The sequence below is a fragment of the Mirounga angustirostris genome, unplaced genomic scaffold (assembly GCF_029215605.1).
Source record: "Mirounga angustirostris isolate CCGP_5_RB_7025 unplaced genomic scaffold, mMirAng1.0.hap1 SCAF_2, whole genome shotgun sequence".
Taxonomy (NCBI): Eukaryota; Metazoa; Chordata; class Mammalia; order Carnivora; family Phocidae; genus Mirounga; species Mirounga angustirostris.
Window position 1 is genome coordinate 129278939 of NW_026991710.1, and position 25071 is coordinate 129304009.

A 25071-nucleotide genomic window follows, 5' to 3' on the forward strand; every position below is an offset into this window, starting at 1 on the left:
AAGAGTCTGATCTAGGAATTGGAGATGGAAGATAGAGAACAGGGAAGTATTCTTTAACCTCTGTAGCTCTCCTATTTTCTTGATGGGCTTCTGTAATTAGTTAAATGGAAGAAACAGATTTTCTGAATGTGATAGTTGAGAATTCCTACAAATCCATGTGTAATCAGTAATGTATTTAATACCATTTCTTTGCATGATAAAAGTTGTTTGATTTTTTTTAACATAAAAAATGATAGAGTGTCAGACTCTGGAAAAGTATTACTATATGTTAGGTAAATATATGCCATTACTTAATTTTTGTCGACATACCTGCCTCTGAATATGGCTTTTATTTTTTAATTTTTATTTTTTGAAAAAAGAATCTTCATAAGTGATGTGTGCATTTTTTAAATTAATGCGGGACATTAAGAGAAGGACCAAAGACTACTAGTATATCAATAATGAATACAGTGCTATAGAAAATAGTACATATAGGAAGAGAGTGAGGAACATTTGCATGAATGAATATGGCTTTTAGAAGCAAGGAAATCAAAAAAAAAAAAAAAAGCAAGGAGATTGCTTAATTTATACATTTTTCTCTTTTTCATCTCATTCCAATGAGGATGATTCAAGGGGATGGGACAGTGGGAAGTGGAGAATAGGGGGCTGGTGAGTGGAAGAAAGAAAGGAAGGAAGCATGGGAAAGACTGGAGAGAGAAATGCCTAGATGTGTGGGGGTGGGTGTCTCCCTTCTGTTCTACAGAGCACGCAGTCCCCTCCCCTCTGTCTTCCCCCTGCTGCTTCTCTAAAATCTCTGCTCTCTTGGCAGGAGAGAACAGTGTTCTTAGCGAGCAGCTATCTGGCCCATTCTTTAACTCAGTGCTTACCTTATTTCTTTTCTGCCTCCCAGGAGAATTGACTAGCTCCTTACAGAAAACCCCAAGAGAGGGGCGCCTGGGTGGCTCAGTCGTTAAGCGTCTGCCTTCGGCTCAGGTCATGATCCCAGAGTCCTGGGATTGAGTCCCTGCATCGAGCTCCCTGCTCCGCGGGAAGCCTGCTTCTCCCTCTCCCACTCCCACTGCTTGTGTTCCCTCTCTCGCTGTGTCTCTCTCTGTCAAATAAATAAATAAAATCTTAAAAAAAAAAAAAACCCCAAGAGATCCCTAGCATAGTAAATAACAGTATTCAAAAGTTTTTGTTTTTAAATGTGTATTTTCCTTTGCCAAGATTATAAACTCCTCAAGAGCGGGAATCCTGTCTTAGCCAGTATTTGTTTTCTTATTACCTAGTACAGTCTGGCCATATAAGATGCAGAAATAAATGCTTGATAATTGAATAAATGATCTTCAAAGGAAGAAACTATAATCTCAACTATTTATGAACTAATGAGACATGAATCTTTTTTGACTTCTTTCAAACATTCATTATGTTAGAATATTCTAGAAACTTTTGTTGGGGTATTTGAAGATGCCCAATAAATAATGCTTGTATTCCTGGTTCTAAACTAGTGGTCGTATAAGAATCAGGAGTTGGGGTGGTGCCTGGGTGATTCAGTCAGTTAAGTGTCCAACTTTTGATTTCAGCTGAGGTCTTGATCTCAGGGTCGTGAGTTCAAGCCCCGCATTGGGCTCCGTGCTGGGCGTGGATAATACTTTAAAAATAAAAAAAATGAGGAGTCAGGGAACCAAAATGCCACTGTCATATTGCTGATAAGCCACATTCTTGTGTATCAGCTGAAGTCAGAGAGCCGGTTCCTAACTCCCTGTTCCCTTGGGTAGATCATGGGGTGGCCCATCAGAAGGGGGGTTTGAGTTTGAAGGACAGACACCCCTCTTGAGAGTAGAGAGGAAAGAAACCAGCTCCTCTGTGAGCCCCTACCCTTCTCCGTGCTGTCTACAGCACAGCATCACGTTCTGTTGCCCACTGAGAGGCAACCCCCTCTACCTCCAAGGGGAGAGGAAGACTTGGGGCAAAAGGACAGAGAATTCTTTCCTTATAACATTCCTCAGTTTTTATACCTGTGACCCATTGGGCTTGCCTGTTATCAAGATTGGGTTCCCCCTTCCTCTGGCAAGGAGACCAGCAGACTCCTGACAACCATGCTCCCACTTTCCTTAGTCTGCTCCTCCTCCCACTGGAACCAAACCCCCATTTCTTTGATCCTCCACAGACTGTTGGGGAGCATTGTTGAGTTTGCCCCTAGAAAGCTCTGAGATAGATTAGAATAATTCATTAATAATCTGTTCCAAAGGCACACTGCAGTCAAGGTTGAAAGTTCATGTCCTCATCTGTTTTCCATTCCAAATTCTTTTCAAGTATGATATTCAATACAGCTTATCAGAGTTTTTGCAGTGGGATCAAATAACAGAGTTAAGATACTCCAATAAAAAAATACCAGCCATATAAGTATGCCTCATCATAGAGATATATAGTGTAGTGAATAAGAAGGTGAATTCTAAAACCAGACCACCTGGGTAAAAATCTTGGTCACCTCTGAGTGACCTTAGCCAAATTACCTAATGTCTTTGTGTCTCAATTTATCTATGAAATAAATAATAATAGCACTACTTTGTAGGATTGCTGTAGCTGTTGACTAAATTCATGCTTGTAAAGTGCTTAGAACTAGTACCTGGCACCTAACTAAAATGTATTCATCACTTAAAAAAAAAGTCATGGGGGCGCCTGGGTGGCTCAGTTGGTTGCGCAACTGCCTTCGGCTCAGGTCATGATCCTGGAGTCCCGGGATCGAGTCCCGCATCGGGCTCCCTGCTCGGCAGGGAGCCTGCTTCTCCCTCTGACCCTCCCGCCTCTCATGTGCTTTCTCTCTCTCTCATTCTCTCTCTCTCAAATAAATAAGTAAAATCTTAAAAAAAAAAAAAAGTTATGAATATAAACCTTCTCCTATTGTGAAACTCTTAGACAATTTTTAAATTCAGAGATTCAGTCCTCTGGCAAGATGTGAAAGTTCAAGGCTATAGTCCCATATCAAATTATCTTGGCTTGTGAGTTAACATTAAAAGAACTTGAAGCCCTCCCCAATTTCTTATTTTTTTGGTCTTAGCCCGAGAGGTTGTCCATGCCTGTGTGAGCTGGGGAGCCTTCAGCAGCTACGGCCAGGGCTCGCTCTCAGTAGCGTGCACGAGGCTTCCCCAAGTTACACTGGCTTAATATTAAGTTGCTTGGGGTGCCTGGCTGGCTCAGTTGGTAGAACATGCGACTCTTGATCTTGGATTGTGAGTTCAAGGCCCATGTTGGGTATAGAGATTACTTAAAAATAAAAAAATAATCCTAAAAAAAAAGTATCAAGTCTCTCTTGAGCCTCTCTTGAGTCTAGAATCTTAAGACACACAAGAATATCAGTTATCAACCTTCCACCCACCGGACTTGGAAAACGTGCCTCCCATCCCAGCCCTCAAAGGACTAATTCTAAGCAGAATTATTCCCAGCACTTCATTTTTCCAAAAAGAGGGATGGAGGGTGGAGAGCATCACCTTGGCTTTGGCTTTAGTTTGTGCCAGTTGTTCTGATTCCAAGACCTTTGCGTTTAAACTCAGCGGGGAGAGATTCCTGTCAGGAGGTTGCCCCGGGACATCGGGGGCTTGGGGAAGCACCACTTATACAAACCAGCTTCTCTCGGGAGGTAGCCCCTGTGGCGCTCTGGTCTTCCCTCCAAGTGAGCACTTGGCAATGGTGGCAGCCCGGTCACAGGTGTGTCTTTGTTCTCCTTCCTTGCAAGGAGCCCTTGTTTCTGGCACTCCTGTGCCGAATGGTGTGGTCACCCTGTTGTGGATGGAGCAGCCTCAGTGCCTGGGCAAGGGCCCTGGGATCTGTGCACACACTGGCTTCCATGGCCTCTTATGGTAGATTCACTTAGGCTTCTGGAACCTACTTAGAGAAGGCTTTTCCCATTTAGCCCTACCTGTTTCAAGTGGAGCATTGTTCCCAGCAGATTCTTGGAGGGGAGCTGCTGCTGACCTTTGGGAAGCTGAGGGCCTGGTGGGGATAGCACGTTGGTGGTGAGCCACTCACTGTCTCCCCCAGGTTGTGAGTGTGCCCCTCTTTCTCTGCAGTTGTGGGCCATGCCTCCAGGATATGCTTGGCTTCTCCTGGCCCCTCTTCCTCTCAGGAAGGCTCAGTTGAGTTTCTAGCCATGTAACCAGCTTTTTTGTTAGTCTTTTTCTTTCTCTAACACCTGTAAGGCTGCTACTGTTTTCTGGAATTGGTTCAGTCCTTTTTTTTTTTTCTTGTTCTTTTTAGTCTAGATTATATATATATATGTATTTTTTTCCTCTAGATGTTCCTTTAGATATTTTCTTGTGAGTTCTCCTAAAGGAAGAGAGATTAAAATCAATTAAGTTCTGGGTCTGCTGAAAGCATCTATTGTTCAAACAGATCTTCTCTTCCCTGTGTTGGAGAGTCTTCCACAGGAGATGCTCTTCTATCACACTAACATCTAAATCAGGCCTGGGGTCAGTCTGTCTCGATAGTCTTGCCTGGTTCCCCTTGAATGGGTTTCCTCTTCTTGCTGTGCCTTCTCTTAGACTGAGTCCTACTTCTGTAAGCTTCTCAAACATGTTGCCCCCGGGCACGGGCAGTAACTGTGTCTCTCCCTTATATGCTCCGAGCATTCTGCTCTGATCTTCCTGTCCCCTGTACCCCTGAACCTGCCCAGGTCTTATGTAGTAGTCCTGGGGATAGCTGTCTCAGTCCTCAGTTGCTCTTACTGTGGATTCCGCACCTGGCTTTAGAAGTGTGTTTCTCCCTAACTCCTCTAACAAAAGCCTGGTTTTTTCGGGGCAAACAATCCTGTCTGCTGAGGTCTTGCTTTTCTTCTTTCATTCCATTTTTTTTAAAGCTCCAATAAGCACAAAGATCTTTCTCCCTCATTTCAGTTAGCTACCAGGCTATCTTCTGTCTCTCTGTATGTCTGTCGAGCTGGACCTCTGAGGTCTCGTTTTCTCATTCAAGTTTTGTCTAGTTGCTCTCTAAGAGGTTAGTCTTTCTCTTAAGGTGAGCCCTCTCTTCCTCCTGGTCCATCAACCTGCCTTTTTTGTTTTGTTTTCTGTTCATCTTGCTCTGATAGGAAAACTAAAGCATGTTTCCCTAACCTTCTAGCACCTCTTTGATGTCCAGAGTGAACCGGATTGTTTTGGCCTTAGTGGCTGCCTTCTTTGTGCATGCAGTAATTCTGGCAAATGGCTTCTCTGCCTCAACTCAAGATGGGAGCATATCTTCTATCTTATACACTTATTGCTTCTTTATTTATAAAATCTGCCATCTGTGTATCTGTCATTTGGGATCTTGAGCATCTAAAGCAGTGGTTAGCATTTAGATGATTAATAAATCTAGAGCCAGTGAGTTGGGGAGGAACTTTTGAGTCTGTGGACCAGCCCACATGAATTTAAACTAGATTCTTTCATAGTTCCAACTCTTATCCATGAAGATAAGGTGTAAAAAAGGTACAGATTTCGGAGCAACCTGTCTGTACTGCCTGTATGGGATTGGACCCAACAATTTCTTCAAGATCTGGCTATAAAAGCAGATGGTCCAGTTCTGGAAGCTCTCTCTATTGTGAGGGGAGCCCTGACTAGGACATCTTTTCCTTGGCCTTTTTCCTTCTCCCCTTCCCTTTCCTTTTCTAGTGGTAAAGTATATACACCATAAACTACCATTTTATGTGTGCAGTTGAGTGGCATGAAGTACATTCACACTGTTGTGCAATCATCACCACCATCCATTCTAGAACTTTCTCATCTTCCCCAGCTGAAACTCTTATACCCACTACCTAGCAACGCCCCATTAACCTCTCCTCTCAGTCCCCCATGACCATTATTCTGCCTTCTGTCTCTATGAATTTGACTATTCTAGGCCCCCTCATATAAGTGGAATCACAGAATATTTGTCCTTTCGTGTCTGGCATATTTCACTCTCTTGTAATGTTTTCAGGGTTCATCCATGTTCTAGTATATGTGTCACAACTTCTCTTTTAAGACTAAATAACATTCCATTGCATGGATACACCATGTTTTGTTTATTCATTCATCCATGGATGGATTTGGGGTTGTTTCTGCTTTTGACTACTGCATGTAATGCTGTTATGGATTTGGGTGTACAAATATCTGTTCAAATCCCTCCTATCGCTTTTGGGTATATACCTAGAAGTGGAATTACGGATCATTCAGTAATTCCATGTTTGATTTTTTTGAGGAACCACCATACTCTTTCCCACTGCGTCATCCTTTTCTCCACAGCCATGGCTGATTTTCTCCATGGCTACACCTATTTAGGTAAAAGCTATGCCCACATTGCTCAAGGTCAAGCTACCACCATCTGCATCACAAAGCCCAAACTTTTGCCAAGCCTGGGCCCAGGGTCAAGGCCTGAGCCAGGCCTTCAGGACCCACTAGCCATTTGCTTAAGGCCCAGCAGCATCCAATTGTCTAAAAATAGCTGCTTGCCTTTGGATCAAGCCACCATATGCTGCATGACCTACCAAGGTGAAAATCCCACAAGGCTGTCCTGAAACTGCCAGCCCAGCTCGGAACAGTTAAAAGCCAGCTCCCTAAGTACAAAAGTCAGAGTGTTGCGCAATACAGGCCCCTGTCACTTGGTCCAACGAAAAGTCTCAGGATCTAAGTGTTCAACACTTGTTCTCCACAGTGCTTTTTTTGTCTGTCTTTCAGGGTCTCTGGCACATTTCAGGAGGGTGGAAGGTGGTGGGCAACAAATAGCTCTTCTTTTTTGGGGGGTTCTGAACCAAATGTGAAGTAAGACAAAAAGAACTTGAAGTGTTTAAGAAAAAACAACAACAACCACCCACTTCTCTTAGAAACCAAAGGAGTGTGGAAGAGGAGTTTCCCCTCTTACAACTTTGATGTGGGAAAAATGCTTCCCAGAAGCATTTAAGTTATTTGTTGTAGAATTTTACTCATTTAATGCATTAACTGTGAATGAACAAGAAAGGACAGTAACACTCCCTTTGGAAGGTCTGCTCTGTGCCCTGTGCTGTGTCCTGTGTATCTCATTTAGGGCTCATAACATAGCTGCGAACTCACTAACTCTGCGTTATCTAAGAGGAAACTGAGTCATAGGCAGGGTAGGGGATGTCCCTAAGGCTTTGTGGCTGGAGTCTCATCTCGAATTGAATTAACGGCAAAGCCTTCTCTAAAATAGAGGTGCTTAGAGGAAAAGCAAGACGTGTACCTTAATCCCCTCTTCCCTTAAAACAGAAAAATGAATTCCAGCCATTTCCTCGGTTTTTACAGATATTTCAGTGAGGGGTCGGGCAATGTTAGGTGAATTTTGTTCCAGTGGTTAAGTATCTGAGGATTAGCAAGGCAGTGGTTGTGGGGAGGGCTGAAGCCCCGTTGCTGGTGAAGGGTGAAGGCAGCTCTATGGTGCTGACTAATAACTCCGCTGAGCCCATCTGTTGTGCAGAAAACACTAAATTAGGAGTTTGGTCATAGAGCATGGGCGCTGTGGGGAAGGGACCCAAGAGAGGGCCTATTTTATGCAAGCTCATTTGCTGTATAGACTGTATACCTAGCACTGTATATGTGGACCACCGTCTGGACCGGTCACGTGGCTTATACCGGCTCTGGGTTCCTGCTGACACGCATGCTGGTGTAAGACACTTACCTGGATAAGAACCTTTAACATTTAGCGTTCCAAATTGTGGAAGGGGAGAAAAGTAAGACCTAATATTGGAATTTATCTATAATTCTTTTATATATTCCTTAACCATTCCTTAAATGCAAGGTTTCTGTGTGTGGTCATTACTATGAACGCCATGATTTCAAGGCCTCTGATAGTCATTATATCATAGATTCTCATATGCTTTTGTTAAGATGTTGGTTTATTCTTGTTAGGAGAAGTCCTCTAAGAGGGCAGGACTTGAAGTCTATCATTTTCTTCCCTCTTTACTTGTACACGATCCCCGCGCCCCCCCCCCCCCCAATCACACTCTGCCTGGGGCCTGCTGCACAAACACCAGTTTCTTAGCAAGAAGAGAACTAGGTGATTTCTTCTCTCTTAGATCCAGTTAACTAGAGTCATAACACAAAACCATGAGAATATAAGCTGTTACAAAAGGGGGTTTTTAACACTGCCATTTTCTGGACTATTATTGCATTATCTCCTGGTAGGGTTTTCTAATATGTGTTTCCATGGTGAAGAACTTTCCAGCTTTTAAATTTAGGAGAAGTAGACTTGGTCTGTTCTGATTTACTTAGAAAAAGTACTGACCTGTGTTAAAAGACCTGCAGATTTTTTTTTTCTGGTTTCCACTAGCCAACCTTAGGACCTTTGATAAGTCATTTAACCCCAACAAACCACATTTCCCCCCAGCTTCTACAAGAACCATATACCATATACTTTACGTGGTAATTACCAAGAAATTATTTTATTTTTTAGCTGTAAAATTCATGAACTAATTTGTTAAAGTGATTTGGGGGGTTTGAAAAGTAGAGAAGTACGTTTCCGTTTTCCTTTTATAATCTGCCCAGGCACACTCTTGGATAAGGGGATGTCCCACCGTCATAACAAATGTGTTCAGCTGGGTCCCTTTCAGAGAGAATTTAATCCGTGTGTGTGTGTGTGTGTGTGTGTTTGCCCCAGGTGGCTCATGGTTTGGTTATAGTTTACTTTCTTAAGATTACAATAGTTTTGTTCTTTTGATAAAGACATGGACGTTTAAATTGCTCTTCTAGAAAAATTGGCCTTCTTCAAGGACAGTTTGGAGGTGCTGGGACTCCCCCTTGTGGGACTCTGAAATGTTCTACAACAAATGAGAGTTTGGTAGTTTATTTTTGTTACGCTTCCAGCTAAGAGAGGAATCTTACTTAAAATGGTAAATTATAAATTCATCTAGAAACTTACCAAGAATGACCAAATACTGGGCTTTATATTATATCAGATCACTGTGCAAATTGGATTGTTTAATTGTGTCCAAAAATCATAATTTTGAACTTATAACATTTCAACATTTGAAGAAATATTTTAGGTAAGACAATTACCATGTGAGGTTAAGGCCTATAATTAAATTACTGTAAATTTTCAAAAAACATAACTATTATAAATGCATATGTTGAAAATGTGTTGATATGGGTTTTTCTTTAAACTTTTTTTTTTTTTTTTGAAGTTTTAGGTCAGAAGTACATGTCAAATGACAGGTTCTGGTATATTCTTTTATTTTATAGCTATTGTTTATTATTTTTAGTTTCTTGCCTGTTTCAAGCTTGCCTTTTTCAAGCAAGCATCTGTGGCTGTGTGCCCACTTCTCTTCATTCACTAACTGCATATTGAATTAAGTGGTAGACATTGTGGTAAAAGCATCAAACAAGGTGCTTACAATCTTCTGGGGAAGACAGACCTTGAACAGGTTGTTACATTATAATGAGGAGTGTTCAGGAAGGTCAGGGAAAAGGTGCGGTGGGTGTAAGTAATGGGCAGTTACCCCAGCTGTGATGTCAGGGAAAACCTTGGTGAAGGGGTTGTTTGAGCTGCACATGAAGGTTTAGTTAGGTAGAGGAAGGCTGGATATGGGGATGTGAGTTCACAGCAGAAGAGTACATTCAGAGGTTGAAGGCAAAACAGAGCAGAAAGCAGACCAGTGAGGCTGGAGCATAAATAAGGAGGTAGAGACTGGGCAGGTGCCTGAGTTTTGAAGCTACAGTAAAGGATTTGGTCTTTGAAGGGTTTTGAGCAGATAATGGTGCCACCTGATTTGCACATTTGTAAACTCACTTTTGATGCATTGTGGAGACCAGAATGGAGAGGGCAGAGGTGGACACAGGGAGACTAGCCTACCTATCTCCTCCCTCCCTCTCCTCCTCCCTTCCACGAGGACAAGCGTCCCTAAACTTCTTCTGTAAAGGCCTAGAGAGTAAATTTTGGCTTTGCAGGCCATGCTGTCTCTGTTGCAAGTACTCATCTCTGCAGCTGTAGCATGAAAGCAGCCATAGACAATACACAAAAGAATGAACATAGCTGGGTTCCAATAAAACTTTATTTACAAACACAGGCAGTGGGCTGGATTTGGCCCATGGGCATAGTCTGCTGACCTCTGATCTCCAGGGTATTGGGAATGAAGAGAAGTGAATGGATTCAAGGGTACTGAGGAGGTAGGGTCAGTATAACTTGGTTATGGGTTTGTGTGAGAAGGGTAAGTGAGGAGGTGGAGTGAAGTTGGTTTGCAGGTTTCTGTCATAAATAACTGTATGAATAATGGTGCCACGACGACACGCACAGCAAGGGTAGCTGTCTTGGCGAGTGTGAGCATTCAGGAGGATGCCCGGCCATCAGTTGGACATAGGTGTGTGGAGAGGTCTGAGCTGGAGAGAGAAGTGCAGGCAGCTTCAGTGTGTCACAGAGCTTGCCTGGAGAGAGAGACTGAAGAGGGCAAAAGACAGAATCCGGAGTAACTCTAACATCTTGAGAGGAGAGGGGGAAGAGCCACAAAGGAGGCGCCAAAGAGGAAGGAGAAGAACCAAGAGAAGCACAAGTGGATAATGGGGTTAAACTGGCCGAAGACTTGGGCAAAATGAAAAGTGTCTGTCTATTGGATTGGGATATGAAGCGGTCATTTATAACTTTGGGTAAAGCAATTTCAGAGAGTAGTGGGCTTTTTTCTTTTTATGTCTTTGATGGTGGGACTCGTTTACAAAAAGACAAATTCAGAAATGCAGTTCTTCCTTAAGATTTTAGGTTCAGTTTACAAATGGTATTGTTCTGTTTAAGTCTAGCAGATACTAGCGATTACTTTTTAAAAGAGCTTTTGGTTAGTATTTGGTCCCATTTACAAGCTTGGCTAAACTCCTTAACTATCTTTACTGCATTCTATTTTTATTTTTATTTTTTTTAAAGATTTTATTTATTTATTTGAGAGAGAGAGAATGAGATAAAGCATGAGAGGGGGGAGGGTCAGAGGGAGAAGCAGACTCCCCGCTGAGCAGGGAGCCCGATGCGGGACTCGATCCTGGGACTCCAGGATCATGACCTGAGCCAAAGGCAGTTGCTTAACCAACTGAGCCACCCAGGCGCCCTCTTTACTGCATTTTAAAATGCATTATATTTGATTCCAGTATTGGTACTTTATTTTTCTTAGAATTTCTTTTTTTTTTTTTAAGATTTTATTTATTTATTTGAGAGAGAGAGAGAGAGATAGAGGGAGAGCACGAGACAGGGGAGGATCAGAGGGAGAAGCAGACTCCCCAGTGAGTAGGGAGCCCAATGTGGGACTCGATCCTGGGACTCCAGGATCATGACCTGAGCCGAAGGCAGTCACTTAACTGACGGAGCCACCCAGGTGCCCCAATTTTGGTACTTTCTTTGCTGAATGAAAATTGCAGTAGTTAAAAATGTGGTTTTTTAACATAATATACTTAGGTAATTCTTAATAAATCTAACAAATTAAACACCATTGTGGTGGTTCTACTTAATACTAAATCTTCTTGGAGTGAATAAATGCTTACCCACAATTAAGTCAGCCAAGGATTTGGGGAATGCCCCTTACTGTACTGAGTGAGATTTCCTGGTGTCCTGACTGTGACTGCCAAGCCGAGTGCCTTTTTTTATTTTATAATCACTATGCCAGACACATCAGACTGAACAAAAAAGGAGCCCTCACAGCTTAGGTTGTTTGGATTTACATGCCTCACTACCTGACTGCTCTGTGCCTTCACTGTATGCAGCCCCCACCCTCCCACCCACACGGCTACATTCCTGGGTTGGGGTTTGCATTTCCTCCTCTTAAAGATATGCCACTTATCATCCCGTATGGCTGTTAAGATCTTTGAATTTGACGAAATTCTGCGTTCTTTTCATTTACTTTGGTCTCTTCCGTCCATAGCTCTTTCACATATCAAAAATGATCATGATGGCCAGTGGAATTTTAGACCCCTCTGAGTGTTTTGTCACCACTTCTAACGTCATTCTACTAATGGAAGGCAGACATAAGAACAGTTAATTGGCTATTACTGGGTGTGAACCTACTTTGAAATGAAAGACTCCTATGTTGAAACAGAATGTTCAGAAAGTATAAGAAATGCCAAACTACAGTGTTCCTGTGTATATTTAGAACATATTTATCTCCTTACTGCCATAATAGGAATTTTCATGTTGCCCAAGGGAGAGCTTATGATTTCCATTAGAATGTAAGCTCAGTGACAGTTTTCTGTCTTACTCATGTTTATTTCCAGCTACCAGAATAATACCCATCATTTAGCAGATGCTCAAATATTTATTAAATGAATGAATGAATGAATGTCCTGAATAAATGATAGTTTACTACGAATATGAGATTGAACTTTTTGCCTCTTTTAAGTGTTTCCCCCCCTTTTTTCTTCTTTTAGGAAGAAACCACTAATACTAGCCTCTTGCAAGTGCAACTGGAATGCAGTTTACATAATAAAGTGTGTCAGCAATTAAAGGTATACTAAAAAATTCACTGTTTTTATCCTTCCTTTCCTGCCTCTTGGCTTGGAAATCAAAAATAAAATGACATATTCTGCTTTCAGAAATACACATGTCCTTGCTTTTCTTTTCCTAAATTTGAAATCACCAAGTTTGGATGATTTTTTTTTTTTTTTTGAGTTTTTCCTTTTTTTCCATCCCTCCAATCTCAGAGTTGTTATATGGAATCTGATGATGTTTTACGGCTACAAATGAGCATAATTGTGACCATGGAAAACTCCTCAAAAGAATTTGAAGAAAACACACAAGATTTGTTAGATCATCTTTCTATTATTTATGTAGCTACAGATAAATCTGGGACCTCAGGTAAGGTGGAATCTTTTAAAATTTTTATTATATATTTTGATTAACCTGCATCATCATTCTTACAGCATTTACTTGTAGATTCTATCATATATGCAATGCAAGACAAAGAGCCTTTGCTTTCATTATTAAAAGATTGAAACAGTAACTGGTTCTCAATCTGCAACTGCTAGTAAGACTATTATTTTGGAGTAAATTAAGTGGCAACTGCGAACCATTCTGAGTTACCTTGGGAATAATTTTTCTTGGCATTCTGGAGATAGTAAACAAGTTAAACAGGCACAAGAATCTAATATAAATATTCACAGAGTATTTTAAGTCTCCTGTTTCTTGTTCCATTGTTATTGATTTGCAGAAGCTCAGTTAAATCATGCCGATGTGTACTTTTAATAGTTGATTGGGTGCTGGTTGTTCCTGGATGCCTGGCAAGTGAGGATAGTGTGAATTTTAGTGTTCATTTCTATGAATTTTGTCTTTGAAAATGTGTGTCCCATGTACCAGAAATTACCTAGTTCATCAGTTTAAGTTTCTAAGAACTTTGGTAGGCAACACATATTATATAGTCCATGACATTTATAACGTAGACATTTGCTATTATCCATTGGTTAGCAAGACTGTGCTGGTATATTTGTATATTATGTATATGTATATATATATATATGTGTGTGTGTGTACTTGTATGTATATGTATACACATACACACATGCACACACACACACATATAAACACATATATACGTATCTAGAGAAAGAATTGTTAGCAAAGCATAATTTTATTTGGGAGTCTTAATTGTTGGTCAAGCCTCATTTACTTTCCATCTCAGAATGGCCAGGTAGACAACAATGTAGAGAAGACCCCTGTCCCATGGGGAGCACTTTTGGTGAAGATTAAAAGGAAGGCTGTGCTTTGAGATCCCAGGGTTTTGTTTTTCCTCAAATATGATCATCTAAATAAGGAAATGAGGGACTGTCTAATCAACAGGAGGACATAGCTTTATTTAAAGCTGTCCAGGGCGCCTGGGTGGCTCAGATGGTTAAGCGTCTGCTTCGGCTCAGGTCATGATCCCAGGGTCCTGGGATCGAGTCCCACATCAGGCTCCCTGCTCCTTGGGAGCCTGCTTCTCCCTCTGCCTCTCTCTCTCTCTCTGTCTCTCATGAATAAATAAATCAAATCTTAAAAAAATAAATAAATAAATAAAGCTGTCCAATTGGTTAGTTTCATCCAGAGGAGTTATAGTATGGCCCTAAACTCAGAATTTCACCACTGGTAGTTCATCTTCATTTAGAGATCCTATATTGGTAGGTCAATCTTTTTGTATGGATCTTTTTTCTTGTGACTTAAAAAAATACCCAACAGAAAATAGTTCCCTGTTTCAATTGTAGTGTTGAAAAACGAGTCACATTTTCTATAGAAATGTGTAATATGGTATTTTAACTACTATATTAAGGTGTGAGAATGAGATGGCTCTTTGTTTTAATCTCATTGCTCTGATTTTTTTGGACAGATGATTCGGCAGTAAATATTTATATATTACATTCAGGAAACAGCCTTATTTGGATACAGGTAATTGTAAATGCTTACATAAAGTAAATTTTAAGCTGACAAGTGTGTGTTTAATTGCAGAGCATGACGATTTTTCAGGAACAGATACAGAAACACTTGTCTCAGTTCTCTTCTGCTTTAATTTATACCCATTTTCCCTTGCTTGAACCCGTATTAGGATGAAGGTTGTCAGCACCCCCTTCATATTGTTATAGAGACATATGCTGAGCAGTTACTTGTATGCCAGTCTGAGCCATTTAGTTCTTTTAACAGAGTTGACTCAAATTGGATAAACATTCACCCAGCTGAGGATAGTAATATGGAGTTTTTTTTGTAGGACGTACATCATTTCTCACAGAGAGATGCTCTGTCCCTGCAGTTTGAACCAGTCCTCCTACCTACTTCCACGACAAACTTTACAAAAATCGCCTCTTTCACTTGCAAAGGTATAGATTTTAAAAATATCGGAGATTGTCTTTTTATTTTCATTATCTAGTTATGATCATTCTTTCTATGAAATGACTTAGAACTACAGAGTAATAAGTAAGGTTTTCAGAAGTAAATGAGTTTGATTATAATACTGCAGCCTTAATAGTTCTAAGAGAGAATCATGGAAAGAATGAGATTGTTGATGTCACTTTTATTCTGCCACATGTGTAGGAGTTTGCATTTAAAGCTTAACTGCCCCAGTTGTGTTTCTTGGTGCAGAATGCAATGCAGATCTAGTGAGTATAAACCCAGTCCTCACTTTGGGTTCTTATTTATTTATGGTAGAGTCCTGTAAAGAAATGCAGATGGTCTTAAACATACGAAAACATGCCCTGCCTCACTTATATTTCAAAAAATATTAATTAAAGCAGCAAGTGAGATATAATTTATTACTTAGATCAATAAAATAAAAACATTGTTAATATTCTGTGTTGGTAATGATTAGGGGGAAAAAACAGATATTTTTGACAAGAGTATAAACCAATGCAGGCTTCTTTGGAGGGAAAATTGACAATCTAAGAAAATTTAAAATGCACATAGATGCTCTTTGATCCTTCTACATCAAGGAACCATCTGCAGATATACTCATGTATATATGCACAACTGTACCTACAGAAATGTGCACTGTTGGTGACAACAAAGCAGTGTCAACGTCCATCGATAGGAGGCTGGTGAATTGTGCATGTCGTGTTTTTTAAGGGGGGTCTATGTACTTGTCTACGTACAGAACACTGGATGGATGCATAAGAATCTGCTAACAGTTGTTTCCTCTAAGATGAGTGGGAACTCAGGGGTGAATGGTAGACTTTATTTTCACATTTTTGTTAGTGTTTGAATATTTTTTTGGAGCCATATATGTAGCTTAAGGAAAAAAAAAAAGACGGGCGCCTGGGTGGCTCAGATGGTTAAGCATCTGCCTTCGGCTCAGGTCATGATCCCAGGGTCCTGGGATCGAGTCCCGCATCGGGCTCTCTGCTCCTTGGGAGCCTGCTTCTCCCTCTGCCTCTCTCTCTCTGTCTCTCATGAATAAATAAATAAAAATCTTTAAAAAAAAAAAAAAGAAAAAGAAAAAAAAAAAGACTAGAGGAGCCTGGGTGGCTCAGTTGGGTAAGCATCTGCTTTCAGCTCAGGTCAAGCCCTGAGTCAGGCTCCCTGCTCAGCACAGAGTCTGCTTCTCCCTCTCCCTCTGCCCCTCCCTCGTTCGCGCACACGCCCGCCCGCGCTCTCCTCTTTCTCTCTCTCTCAAGTAAATAAATAGAATCCACCCCCCCCCCCAAAAAAAGACTTGAGTGTTAGTATCAGAGTTAAGAATTCAATACCAGTGTCTTAATATTACAACCTAGCTCAAGGAAAGCTTGAAAGTGTTGTTTTGATAATTCACAATGTTTTGGACTTCATTCCTACTTTCACTGTGAAGCTCCTTCTTGCTATTTTGGTTGTCTTCCTTTCTTGCTCATGTCTCCACATGCTTCACCCCACCCAGCTGAGCATCGTTTTTCACCTTTGTCGTCCCTGGCAGAACTAAAGACTTTATTTATGGTGAATGCAGATCTTTGTAAAGAGAAGCCACAAAGCATTCACTCTCTCTCTCTCTCTCTCTCTTTTTTTTTCCCCCAAAAGAAGAAGTGAGAGGTTGGTTTAAAAAAGGGGTGGATGTAGGGGTGGGTGGCAGACACCGTGTTTTAAATGATTGGCAACAAGCCAGCAGAGAAAAAGATAGGAGTGTTTGAGAAAGGATTTTACCATTGATATCCAATGCACTGTTTTAATGGAGGCTGAAAAGCGAAGTAATTAGAAAGTTATAAATAAAACAAAGATCTTGTTTTTGTTCACATTTATTTCTTTGTGTCTCAAAACAGCTACATCATGTGACAATGGGATTAAAGAGGACACGAAGAAAATAAAAAACACTTCAACACTAAAAGCATGTCTCTCCTCTCCTGTGGTTCAAGGGTAGGGTAATGATTCCACTTTCCCTTAATCGTATGTTCGTTTGTTTGTTTTCATCTCGCAATGATTTAAAAATATTACTGATAAGATGTGTATGATTCTCTCTCTCAGGACTTGCCTTCCATACATTAACACAGCTAACAAACAGTGGGAGGGCTGACTGCAGACCAGGGGAGAGGAAACGGGATGGTTCAGTTAGCGGTGCAGGTCCTGGGCCAGGGAGCTGAGCTGGGTGTGGGAAAAGGAAGAGGACGTGGCTTTGGGTCCTGGCTTTGCCCTGGCGGCTTCCGTGAGTTGGCCTGGTCCCTTCCCCTCTGGCCTTCAGATGCTCCCCTTGTGGGCATGAAGGTTGAAGAAGGCAGTCTCGAAGCTTGTTTCCTAGCACTACTAACCTTCATTCTTTGACGTTTTATGATGCTCCTCTTTTTGCGCTCAGAGGCACGGTGAGTGCTGACAGTTGTCTCAGGCTCCAGGCTGATGGCGTGATGTCCTCTGTTCACAGGTATTTTAGAATGGACTCCTCTGCAGCCCAGTTTCACATAGAGACTCACGAGAACACGTCAGGAGTTTGGTCAATGTGGTACCTCAACCATTTCGACCGTGGCATTGTATTAAAGGATGTGTTTGTTTCCAAGGAAACCAAGCACATTTTAAAGGTGCGTATGGTATTTTTATCCAGGTTTTAGCCTATTTTAAGCTTTATTTAAGGTCAGATGCTATGAAATTAATATTTATAAAATTTCATTTTTACTTCTGATTTTTAAAGCAAGTATTTTTCTTTCAATGTTTTCAGAGTTACTTCTGGGATCTCTTTATTTTTTTTAACTGTTGTTCAAGGAGTTAAAAGGGACCAAGATATATTCTTAAATGATATTTGCTCTTACCATTGTTCAAAAAAATTACAGTGTATAATTTATACTAAAAAGATTGTATTTATTAAAAGTAAGCCTAATTAATGACAAAATAGACTTTTTCAAAATACTACCCCATGAAAATTTCAAGATTATTTTTGTGAAATTTAAAAGCAGTAGCATACACAACATTTAAAACCTGTTATTTATATAAAAATATTTCAATCTTTGACCTGGAAATAAGTGAGTAAAATTATATTTTTAAAAGTACAGAAGACCTTTAGTATCATACTTTATAATGGTCTTTTTTTTTTCTTTTTTCTTTTTATTATGTTAATCACCATACATTACATTATTAGTTTTTGATGTAGTGTTCCATGATTCATTGTTTGCATATAACACCCAGTTCTCCATTCAGTACATGCCCTCTTTAATACCCATCACCAGGCTAACCCATCCCCCCACCCCCCTCCCCTCTAGAACCCTTGGGGGTTTTTTTTGTTTTTTTTTATGTTATGTGAATCACCATACATGGAACACTACATCAAAAACTAATGATGTAATGTATGGTGACTAACTTTATAATGGTCTTAATCCTAATTAGTGTTAGGAAAAGTAATTTCTCTTGCTTTTTTTCTTTTCAGATTCTGAATTTCACTGGCCCTTTATTTCTACCTCCAGGCTGTTGGAATATATTTTCTTTGAAACTTGCTGTTAAAGACATTGCCATAAACCTATTCACCAATGTATTTTTGACTACAAACATAGGTGCCATTTTTGCAATACCTCTACAGATTTACTCAGCCCCAACCAAGGTATTATTTACAACACTATGTGTTATAATTTTCATAATAATTACTGTTTGTTAACTTACAGTGCTTGGGTTTTATTGGCAGAGTTAAGCTTAGAGTTCTTGAAGACTAGCTAAGAAATTTGAAAGATATTACCAGGCCAATGTTATATGGTCAGTTGTTTAGATATGGAACTCTTTATTTGGAAAGAGTTTCTATTTTTCATAAAGTAATTTGAGGTTCTGGAATAAAATAATACAAATAGATTAATCTCATTTTCATTTGTTTCCAAAATTTGAAGAGCAAGGAATATATGCTTGCTATAGAAAACACAGTTGAGCTTTTGGTGCATACTAGCAATGAATTCAAGTAAACTAGATGGTCAAATGCTTTAGTTAGGCCTCGGGTAAGTGACTCTCAGTTGCTTGTATCCTTGCATTTCTCTAGTGGGCCAAATCTAAAACCTGAAAGGGTTATCAATTAAAATGCTTTCTAAAATCTGGGTAAGCCGTATTTAATTTAGATCTTATCTTAAACATGTCTCATTTTTTTCTTAATGTTTATTTATTTTCATTTGGTTACTGTTATTGCTTCTTTTTAATCCAAGCTCTTCTGTATAACGCTGGGTTCTAATTTTTCACTATGAGACATTCATGCAACCATCTTTATGATTTTTCTCACTTACTAGTGTTGGTGTTTCATAGATAGAAATGCCTCATGCTTAGCTATAGGCTTAAAGGTAGGACCTCTAAAATTAAACTACACAAGATGCAAGGTTAATTCCATTCATCTGTATTTTGAGCAGGGGAGATTTCTTAGAAATCTCCTTTTTCCGATCAAGAGTTGCATTTTAAGAAGAGCTGCTTGTGGGAGGGAAGAGGCAGGTTTCACATATATGTGGAAGTAGGAAGTAGCAAGTCTGTGCTTTCCCAACATGTAGGAAGTGGAACATCAGTTTACATGTCCCAAGTGGCTTAGGAGTTACTATAGGTTGGTATACTGTTTTCCAGAAGATTAGAGTACAGTTTAAAAAACAAAAAGCCTATCAGGAGTGTCCTGAGATTAACCTCTAATTCAGAAGGCAGCTTTGTGTCTTTGGGGCCCAAGGATTGTCCCTATGGGCATTGAAGATTGTGCAAAATCCCCTGCCGTGATCCTGTCTGTGAGAGACAGTTCAGAGCGCTCATTCAAGGAGAAGGAAAGCTAAGAATTCACTTTCTTGTTGTTTGGCTTCTGGTTAAAGAGAAATTCACTGAGGTGGAGGCCATTGTCTGCTTCGCATTTGAGTGCATTAGGATTTTTATGTTTAGTGTTGTGTTTTAAGTTATTCATATATTACTTTTCAATCTAGGAAGGGAGTCTGGGTTTTGAAGTGATAGCACATTGTGGCATGCATTATTTCATGGGAAAATCAAAAACAGGTAAGTATTTTGCCCTTAGGCTTTCTATAGAACTCTAGTTTGGTGTTGGGTGGGAAGTAGTGAGGAAAAATAGCATTTCTAGATGGAATAATTAATACTGTAAACATAATTGTGTCATATTTTATTCTTAAAGAGCATGATCATTCACAGAATGACTTGAAATTGTTAAGAATCCTCCAAAAACACCCAAGGTACTTGTGTTAATAATGTCCCCTTGAACTTTTTGTAAGGGATTTTTTTTCCAAACACGTCATTTGATGGTCACAGCAGCCTTGTGTCCAGGAAAAATTGGAAGGTTCTGGTTCTTTTATAAAAGGGCTGACTACAAGTTAGTAAAAATAACCTGGAATTGCATTTGAAGACTTTAGTTATAGGAACATAAACATCTTACAGGGGGTGCTAGTTGTGGTGTGAGATTGAAATACATGGTGTTGATATAGAAGCTCTTTCTAGTCCTTCTCCTGCCTTCTGATTTATTAAAATATTTAATGTAAGGAGACTGTTACAGTACAGTACAAGATGTCTTTGGGGAGATTCCGACTTTCTCATCCTGGTATGCTCTTTAGCACAGATCAGACAGAACGAATAAGTAGAGAGGGCAAGGTGAACAGGAGGCCAGTTTGTAATTATAAACATGCACCTTCTTCAGGCCCAGCCCCTGCTCTGTGCCCTTCTTTAGGAGGACTGCTGTTTGTCTATCAGCATTGATCATAATCACTGAAAGACTTGGATGATGACAAGCTCTGTTTACAGGGAAACAGTTTAGCCTGTTAGCTTGAAAGCTGTTAAAAATGTTCCAAGAATAATTTTAACTTGTTTCAGGCTGTATTCATGAGCCATGTGTCTTTTATGTTATTATTACCTTTACATAATTCGGTTTAGTTTTGTTTTATACATGTTTGTTTTATTTGATATGTCATTTGCCATTGGGTTAGAGGGACTCCTAGTAAAGTACAGTCAGAGGAAAGGGGGGGATGTTGATTCGCTTGGCATTCCTCTCAGTTTGAGAAGTCTGACAGCCTGTGGCTTTCTTTCCTAACTGAATTGCATTTTCTGTACACCTAAATATTACATCTGGTCTAACTTGTAGAAAGTCCTAATTGGGAAGGGAGTCTTTCTCTGGATCGGTCTACCTGGGACGTGGATTCAGAACTTGCCAATAAATTGTATGAAAGATGGAAGAAATTTAAAACTGGTGATGGCTGCAAGTATGTCTTCTGTGTTCATCTTTGCTTGTCTCTTTTCTTCAGCACCGGCTCAGAGAGGGGGAACACTACTACGTAGTACTTTATTGAATTTGCACGACTGAGTTTTTAAGAATTAGTATTTCTCTTGGGCCTTTTATTTTGACAAATTTCCAACCTCAGAAACATTGAAAGTATAGTACAGTGAATACTCAAATATTCCTCATAAATCCAGGATCCATTCAAGGATCATGCATTGCATTTGGTTGTCATGTTTTCTTAATTTTCTTTAGACGTGTATCCCTGCCCCCCCTTTCTTCATCTTTCATAATGCTGACACTTTAGAGAGTCTTAGCCGTTTGTCTTATAGAACCTTCAGCGCTGTGGGTTTCAAGTTTACGTTTGCTTTAAACATTTTTGGGAAGAGTGCTGACTACTTGGTTGGTATTATGTCCTTACCATTGCATCACCTCGGAAGGGACATATATGTCAATTTGTCCCATTGTTGGTGTTGCTAAGTTGAATCATTTGACTCTCCCCATTGTATGTGTAACAGATCTCTCTCTGTTATAGATGGATTTTTCCTTTAATAAGTAATTAATAAATAATATGTGCTATGATAATTTGAGATCATATAAATTTCCTGTTCTCTAAGAGCATGTCACCCCATGATCTTAGCATCCATTGATAGTTCTTGCCTGGATCGGTTAGTTGTTAGATCGATGGCTGCAAAAATGGTGATGTTTATAATTGTTTTGTTTATTCTACATTCTTTTTCAGCATCCCTGTGGATTCTTTGTTCATTACCACCACTTACCACCATTATTATTTTTGATGCTAAATTGTCCCAGATTTGACTGATGAGAGCCCCTTCAGGCTAGCTTTTTGGTAGCCTCAAATGTTCTTACCATTCATTCTTTGAGCACTTCCTTGCTTTCTAGTAAGACAGGATGTTTCAGGATCATCTTGTACTTTCTCTTCCCCAGACTCAGAATAAGCCATATTTTTCCCCAAGACCCCTTGTTCCTTTTAGTGGGATTGATATTTAGTGATTTCATTTTTTTAAATGTCAAAATGATTTTTCAATGTAATTTTTCTTTATGAATTCCACAGGAGGACTGTTTTAGGAATGACGCGGTTTGGTCGCTTGAAGAAATCCAAGGAGTCGGAATCCTTTGTTTTCTTTCTGCCTCGTTTGATTGGAGAGCCCAGCCTGGTGTTGAACTTCAGCGCAACTGCCCTGAGGAGCAGCGTGGTAAGGGTCGCATGTCTCCTTGTCAGCGACGCCCCAGCTCTCGGGTTCTTGAGTTACCAGGGTCTTTCCACCTTGAGAATACTGTTTCAGAACCAAACATAATTTAAGTTCATTTTTAAGGGACACACATAGGCTGTTTAGTGCATTTTGTAGGGAAGTGTCAGAAGAACACAACGAGTAAAACTCAAATGCATGAAACAAATACATTTTCTGAAGCTTGTTTTTGATTCAAAATCTATCTGCCAGGAAAGTGTTCAGCTATGAACAACAGAGCAAATCTTTTTTTTTAAGACTTTATTTTTATTTTTACATAAGATTTTATTTATTTGTCAGAGAGAGAGAGCACAAGCAGGGGGGGTGGCAGGCAGAGGGAGGGGGAGAAGCAGGCTTCCTGCCGAGCAAGGAGCCTGATGCGGGACTCGATCCCAGGACCCTGGGATCATGACCTGAGCCAAAGGCAGACGCTTAACCGCCTGAGCCACCCAGGCGTCCCTTTTTTTTTTTTTTTTTTTAAGTAATTTCTACACTCAACATGGGGCTCGAACTTACAACCCCGAGATCAAGAGTCACAAGGCTCTACACTGAGAAAACCTTGAGTGACACAGGCTTACGTAGGAGGTAGCTTGTTTCATGTGAGAAGCTCAAAGGGGAGAAGTCCAAAGTGGTTGTAGCAGCAGTGCGATGCCATCAGGAGCCCAGGCTCTGTCCGCCTGCTACTCTCTGTCCTTAGTGTGCCCACTTGTGTGTGCTTCCCTTGAGGAGCTCGGGAGGCCCGGAGAAAGGCAAAGACAGCGAAGGGACACCAGCAGGCTTCCATGTGTGTCTCCAGTCTGACTGCCAAAGAGCTGCCTGCGTCACGTGTGGTCTGGGTGATAATTTACCCTTCGTGAGGCGCTCATTGGGTTTCTTAGGGGTGGCATATGAAGACTCTCCAACAGATGTTCATTTTGAAATGATTTCAACTTAAAAGTTTTAAGAATAGTACCAAGAACTCCCAATCACGCTTCACAGAGAGTCACAGTTTCCACATTTGCCACATTTGCTTTATCATTGCTTCTCTCTCTTTCTCGGCGCACACACCACACACATTTTTATGGGCCATTTGAGAGTGTCAGACGCTATGCCCCTCTTGTTTCTACTTCAGTGTGATTTTCCTAAGGACAGGAGCGTCTTCCCACATGTCAGAGTATAATTATCACAATCGGAAAATGTGACATTAATCAGCATAATGCAATCTATATTCAGATTTTTCCAGTTACCCCACTGACATACTTTATGGTAGGCTTCCCCCCCACCCCGCCCCCCTGGTTCAGGATCCAGTTCAGGATCTTGAATTGCATGATTGCATCTTTTTTTGTCACCTGAGCCTTTCCTTGCCTTTCCTAGCAGAGACATGGTTGAAGAAGGCAGGCTCTTTATTTTCTAGAGTGTCCCTCGATTTGATTTGCATGATGGTTCCTCATGATTAGATTCAGGTTATGAATTTTTTGCAGGATTATTTCAGGGGGCAACGCCATGTCCTTCTCCAGGTTTTGATTTGCCTTTCCCCGTATCTAGGTGAAGTACTTTGTGGTGAAGAACCCTTCCTCCTGGCCAGTCTCCATGCAGCTCCTGCCTCTCTCCTTGTACCCCAAGCCTGAAGCTGCAGTGCGCCTGCTGCATAAATGGTAAAGTGCCCGGTTGAGGACTTTCTGACAGGGTTTGGGAACTATTGTTACGACTCAGAATTATTCTAAGTCCTTCACATTTTTCACCCGGAACCTGTATGCGGGTGTACACAGTATTAACCCTGGTACCTGGACACCCAGCTCCCTGGGGCATATACCTTGATGGAAATTGCCACTTCCCTTTGCTGTGTGGCATCTTTAGTGTTACCGTGTCAAGGCTACTTCCTGGCAGAATATTGTTTTCTTTGGCCGGGGAATCTCTAGGACTGTGATTTTCCCACATATACTCTAAAATTTAGAATCTAAATCACAATGATCTCTGGGCGACACAAGAAAGTGAGTTTAGTGTTTTAGTACGTTTTAACTGAGTGTTAGAAAAGATGATCATTCTTTTAGTTCATGTCTAAAAGATGTTAGATGTTCATGTTACATCTTATTTTTACAAAGCAATCGCAGTTTCACTTAGAACGTTCTCTTCCTTGGCTTCGTAGAACCTACTCTGATCCCAGGGTTTCTCAGCTTCAGTGCTACTGATATTTTGGACAAGATGATTTTATGTTTGGGGGGAGGGGCTGTTCTGCGTTTTGGAGGATGTTTAGCAGCATCCCAGGCTTCTACTCAAGAGGTGCCAGTAGGATCTTCCCAAAAATGTCTTCAGGTATTGCCAGATGTCCACTGGGAGATAAAATTGTCCTTGGTTGAGAGTCACTTCCTGTCAGGTTCTATATGGACCATTTGGAGGAAAAAAAATACTTCATATTTAGAACTTTTTTTTTTAAAGATTTTATTTATTTATTTGGCAAAGAGAGACACAGTGAGAAGAGGGAACACAAGCAGGGGGAGTGGGAGAGGGAGAAGCAGGCTTTCCGCGGGAACAGGGAGCCCGATGCGGGGCTGGATCCCAGGATCCTGGGATCATGACCTGAGCCGAAGGCAGATGCTTAACGACTGAGCCACCCAGGCGCCCCCATATTTAGAACTTTTGTTACCATATGCTTCTTTACATTCTGTGCTACCAAAGTCATTCATTCAACGATATTTATTGAGCACTTATAATATGCCAGGGAGAGTGCAGGAGCCTGGGACACGCTAGTGACAGGATGGGGTGAATTGTGTATGCAAATACATGTACTCACATAATAGGTATATGTGCACACATATTAGTCTC

The 25071-nt window shown here is 40.6% G+C and overlaps 1 protein-coding gene across 3 annotated transcripts in view; it reads left to right on the forward strand.

The window, feature by feature from the left end:
- TMEM131L (transmembrane 131 like) overlaps positions 1 to 25071 on the forward strand; it is a 161307-nt gene that overhangs the window by 96148 nt on the left and 40088 nt on the right. For all 3 annotated transcript variants that reach the window (XM_045880270.3, XM_064585192.1, XM_064585191.1), the window contains 11 exons: positions 12330 to 12407; positions 12603 to 12756; positions 14258 to 14316; positions 14633 to 14741; positions 16644 to 16737; positions 17237 to 17390; positions 18230 to 18400; positions 19728 to 19797; positions 20888 to 21005; positions 22095 to 22236; positions 23794 to 23903. In XM_045880270.3, coding sequence (XP_045736226.1) covers positions 12330 to 12407; positions 12603 to 12756; positions 14258 to 14316; positions 14633 to 14741; positions 16644 to 16737; positions 17237 to 17390; positions 18230 to 18400; positions 19728 to 19797; positions 20888 to 21005; positions 22095 to 22236; positions 23794 to 23903 — 1259 coding nt within the window. The remainder of the gene's footprint in view (positions 1 to 12329; positions 12408 to 12602; positions 12757 to 14257; positions 14317 to 14632; positions 14742 to 16643; positions 16738 to 17236; positions 17391 to 18229; positions 18401 to 19727; positions 19798 to 20887; positions 21006 to 22094; positions 22237 to 23793; positions 23904 to 25071) is intronic.